The 4396-nt window shown below is 34.1% G+C and overlaps 1 protein-coding gene across 1 annotated transcript; it reads left to right on the top strand.

The window, feature by feature from the left end:
* Nucleotides 1-489: 489 nt before the first annotated feature.
* On the top strand, nt 490-1406 carry LOC128210718 (neuroglobin-1-like). The gene is made up of 2 exons (XM_052915072.1): nt 490-527; nt 731-1406. The coding sequence occupies exons 1-2, from the start codon at nt 490-492 to the stop codon at nt 1404-1406; spliced, it is 714 nt and encodes a 237-aa protein (XP_052771032.1).
* The last annotated feature ends 2990 nt before the right edge of the window (nt 1407-4396 follow it).

Raw genomic sequence — 4396 nt, 5'->3', positions numbered from 1 at the left:
GACTAAAACATAAACATAGATTTAGCGATAAGGATCTATATTATGTGATTTAAGGCGTGTGGTGACTAAAACATAAACATAGATTTAGCGATAAGGATCTATATTATGTGATTTAAGGCGTGTGGTGACTAAAACATAAACATAGATTTAGCGATAAGGACCTTTATTTGTGATTTAAGGCGTGTGGTGACTACCACATATACATAGATTAAGCGATAAGGATCTATATTATGTGATGTAAGGCGTGTGGTGACTAAAACATATACATAGATTTAGCGATAAGGATCTATATTATGTGATTTAAGGCGTGTGGTGACTAAAACATAAACATAGATTTAGCGATAAGGATCTATATTATGTGATTTAAGGCGTGTGGTGACTAAAACATAAACATAGATTTAGCGATAAGGACCTTTATTTGTGATTTAAGGCGTGTGGTGACTAAAACAAAGGAATTAAGAATAGAGTTTTTCGTTTTAATGTCTGAACATGGGCTGTGCCAATTCTGCGGCGAATAATGCTCATAGGTATGTAAGACCGGTCGTGGCCTCATAATTTATTTGAAATAAAATTTCACATTAAATGCTTTCATATTTTTTTTCAATATTTTATTCAAACATAAAGAGATAACACTTTGATTTGAAAATCACTAACCAGTTTCACGAACCTATAACCACTATGGAATTGCAAAATAAGTAGCCACCAATGTCCTTCTGTATTGTATTTACAGGTCGTGTATGAAGCTGCTTGAAAATGGCATAGACGCGAACCGCACACCCACCATTCGGATCACCCTCAACAACATCAGTTCAGTGAACAGTGATATTTCTGAGGACGAGAGCGGCATTGTCAAAAGGACTTGGTCTGTTCTAGCCAAAGACTTGCAGGGAAATGGGATGCAGGTTTTCTTGCGTATTTTTGAAATCCATCCGGAAATAAAGAAACTCTTTAAAGTTGAGAATGTTCGTCACTCGGAGCTCGCGCGTAACATTGTGATTAAGGGACACGCTGCCCGCTTCATGAGCGCGATTGGGGCCGCTGTGGATAACATTGATGACCTTGACAACACCCTCGCTCAGCTGCTCTTTACTCTTGGGAAGCAGCACAAACATTACGTGGGTTTCAAGGTCGAGTACTTCGAAGTGTTCTATGAAGCCCTAATGTGGCAGTGGGCGCGCGCTCTTGACGCCAGATTTACAGCAGAAGTGTCGGACAGCTGGAGTCACGTTTTTGTATACTTAATGGCAAAACTGCAGGCTGGATACAACTCTCCCCAACCTCTCGAGATTGAGGAGGCGCCTAAGAATGTACATTTCCGCAAACTTTCAGGGTCTTCCAATGGCATCTCAGGTGACTCGCGATTTTCCTCACAGTCTCAGGGACTTTCAGTTTATACCATGAGATGAACTGGATGGAATTGCATGTTGTTAATTATCATGATATATTCTGTTTCAGTAGATGACCTGGATCGTTTTACTAACAGTTTTATTTTGTTATGATAAATAGTACTTTGTTGTTAAAGAAAATATGCACTTAATATTGACCTCAAGGTAGGTGCACTTATTTTTTAGCGTACATCAAAATTTTGTTCATAACCATGTTCACATCAATAATTTGTAATGAAGCACTTACGTTTGATAATAGAAAAATCAAAATGAGGTTGGATTTTTCTTCTGTATGTATTGAAAGCATTGTAGAAATAGTGTTCACTATAATATGCAAAAAGTGCATTTTCATCATCCATGTATATCATGTTTACGTATAAATTAACACTCATTAGCTAATACAAATGGTTATTTTAAAAGGACTTCCTTTTTGTTATAATAACCAAAGGAGGCTTTTGTATTATTTGATAATAGAGAAAATGCAAAACATTGCAAAAATTGAACAACTAAATACACAAACATTGATGACGTATTACACAAAAGTAGTCCACACGTCAAGTTATTGTACGAGTAGTGTTTCGTTCATTTTCATGTGTCTGTTTTTGTTCAGAGTTCGTCTTATTACCTTTACCAAATTTGCTATTTGTGTTACTAAACTTAAAGAAAACATATGGGTTTTATTTCAAATAACAAATGGCATTTTACTTAGTGAAAATGAACGAAATGCAAACCTTTTGTCGCAACAGAGAATTATGATTACAAAGTAGCTGTACTTTCTATTAAACTAAGAAACGTCCAGGGTCTCTCATATGACTCGCAATCTCAGCGACTTTCAGTTTACGCCATACGATGAAGTAGATGGAATTACATTTAGTTTATAATCATGATATATTCTGTTGCAATAGATAAACTGGATCTACTTACTACATTGCCAACTTTGGAGAAATCCGCTGAAGCGAAAGTGCCTATAGAGTTATATGGGGAAAATATGGTTAAACAGTTCTCACGACTTAGTCTTTCAACAGATCAACTTACTTCCTACATATATGTTAGGATAATTCTTGCCCTTGAAGGTGATGGTTTTGTATTAATTGTATGATTTTTACATTTTGGTCCTTTTTAAGGGTTTTGTTGGTCATTAAAATTCACATTGAAATAAGAAGGAGCTAAAAATTGTTTTGCTATTTAAAGTTATTATAGACATCTGATCGCTTAGCTTCCAGCGGATTACGATGAAGATTTTTTTTCTGACAGTTTTCCTTTGTTATGATATATAATATTATGTTTGTAAGGAAAATATGCACTTGATTTTGACCTCAAGGTGTATTTATTTTCTAGTGGACATCAAAATGTAATTCGTGAACATGTTCACATCAATAAATTGTCATCAAGCACTTATGTTTTATAATAAACAAATCACAATGAGATTAGTTTCTTTAACATCTAGTGAAAACAATTTAGAAATACTATAAGATGAACAAGTGCAATGGCATTGCTTTGTTGATCGTACCACTAGTAATTTAAAATCAAGCTGTTTATTATGTTTGTCAAATGTACAATAAAATAGCTCTGGATAAAACAACTCCTACATAATTGTGGAAGTCAGTTTATTAAGAAATGCAGCTATGCCATGAGGACATCCTTACGTCTTGTATCAAAATGCGTTTTGTCTTTTACTAGTTAGCACTTATAAATGAATACAACATACACTATACAAAAAGTACATTTTCAACACATATCATGTGTACGTAAACATTTAAAAGCATAAGCTTATCAAAATGGATATTTTAAAAGGACTTTATTAATCATTGTTGTTATAATGATTTGTGAGCCAATGGATGCTTTTGTATTGTTCAATAATAGAGAGATTGCAAAACATTGCAAAATTTGAACTACAAAATACACATACATCGATGACGTTGTACATAAAAGCAATTCGCACGCCACAAGTTATCGTACAAGTAGCGTTTCGTTTATTTTTATGCGTCTGTGTTTGTTCATGGTCCGTTTTATTACCTGTGCCAAATGGCTTTATGTGTCTTACTAAACTTAAGAGGAAAATAAAGCCATTTGTTTTTTTTTTCAAATACCTGCCGTTTTACTCAGAAAAAAATAAAAGAAGTGCAATATTTTGTCGCAACAGAGAATAAAAAATGTTTACGAAGAGGCTGTAAATTCTGCTAATATTTCACAGTTTCAGCCTTTAAATACAGAATAATAGTATAAAAAAAACCTTACACCGCATCAATGAATGATCAAGTGGTTTGACTCAAATATATGAATTCTATACTCTCATTCTTCATGTCAATGACTAAACAACCAAATTCGAAATTTTGGTAAAAAATGGTTTTACTGTTGGTTCAAACAAGGAGCATGGGATTTTTTCAAGAAATTGCAATTCACACATATTACGATAAAACAGGTACATAGTTTTGTTTAATATGATTTCATTCACCGTTTTGAACAAATTCATGATATGGTTTGGATATTGAATGTTGCACTGAACAATTGAGGTACAAACTGAACTATATCTGCTGCGAGTTCTGGAATGGATGGGTGGGGTAAAGACTGTTAACCCAGGTAATACGTGTTTTCCGGTTTGTTTTATACATGATACATTTTCACAATACATTGTGGCCTAATGTAACACAGTCGCTCCTCGCCAGGGTCATCATTTCTATCTAATTACTTAGTGGTCAAAAAGGCCATAGCGTTTATTTTTTTATAAGAGCTTCATTACTGTTACCGGCAGGTGTCAATTGGATATTCTGGGAATAGATGTAACAGTCAATCGCTTAAGCATCTGCTTAAGATGGCTAGAATACTTCAATAATAATAATAATAATCGAATTTTCTTCCTTTAGCTAAACTCATATACATATACATATATAGTACTTGATACTATCGACTATCCAAGGGATTTGACTCAGACCAACCGTTAATGTCTAAAGTAAGAACTGTCTTTAAATTAGTTCCCTTACCTCGTTTACTAAAATTCTGTCAAAAGGGCT

The sequence above is a fragment of the Mya arenaria genome, chromosome 12, assembly GCF_026914265.1.
Source record: "Mya arenaria isolate MELC-2E11 chromosome 12, ASM2691426v1".
Lineage (NCBI taxonomy): Eukaryota > Metazoa > Mollusca > Bivalvia > Myida > Myidae > Mya > Mya arenaria.
The sequence above is the reverse complement of the archived record's forward strand: the minus strand, read 5'-3'. Positions and strand labels throughout refer to the sequence as shown.

Excerpts from the sequence above, each read along its gene's own strand:
- LOC128210718 (XM_052915072.1), top strand. The coding sequence starts at position 490 with ATGGGCTGTGCCAATTCTGCGGCGAATAATGCTCATAG. Across the intron at positions 528-730 it reads GCGGCGAATAATGCTCATAG|GTCGTGTATGAAGCTGCTTG; the intron begins GTATGTAAGACC and ends TTGTATTTACAG.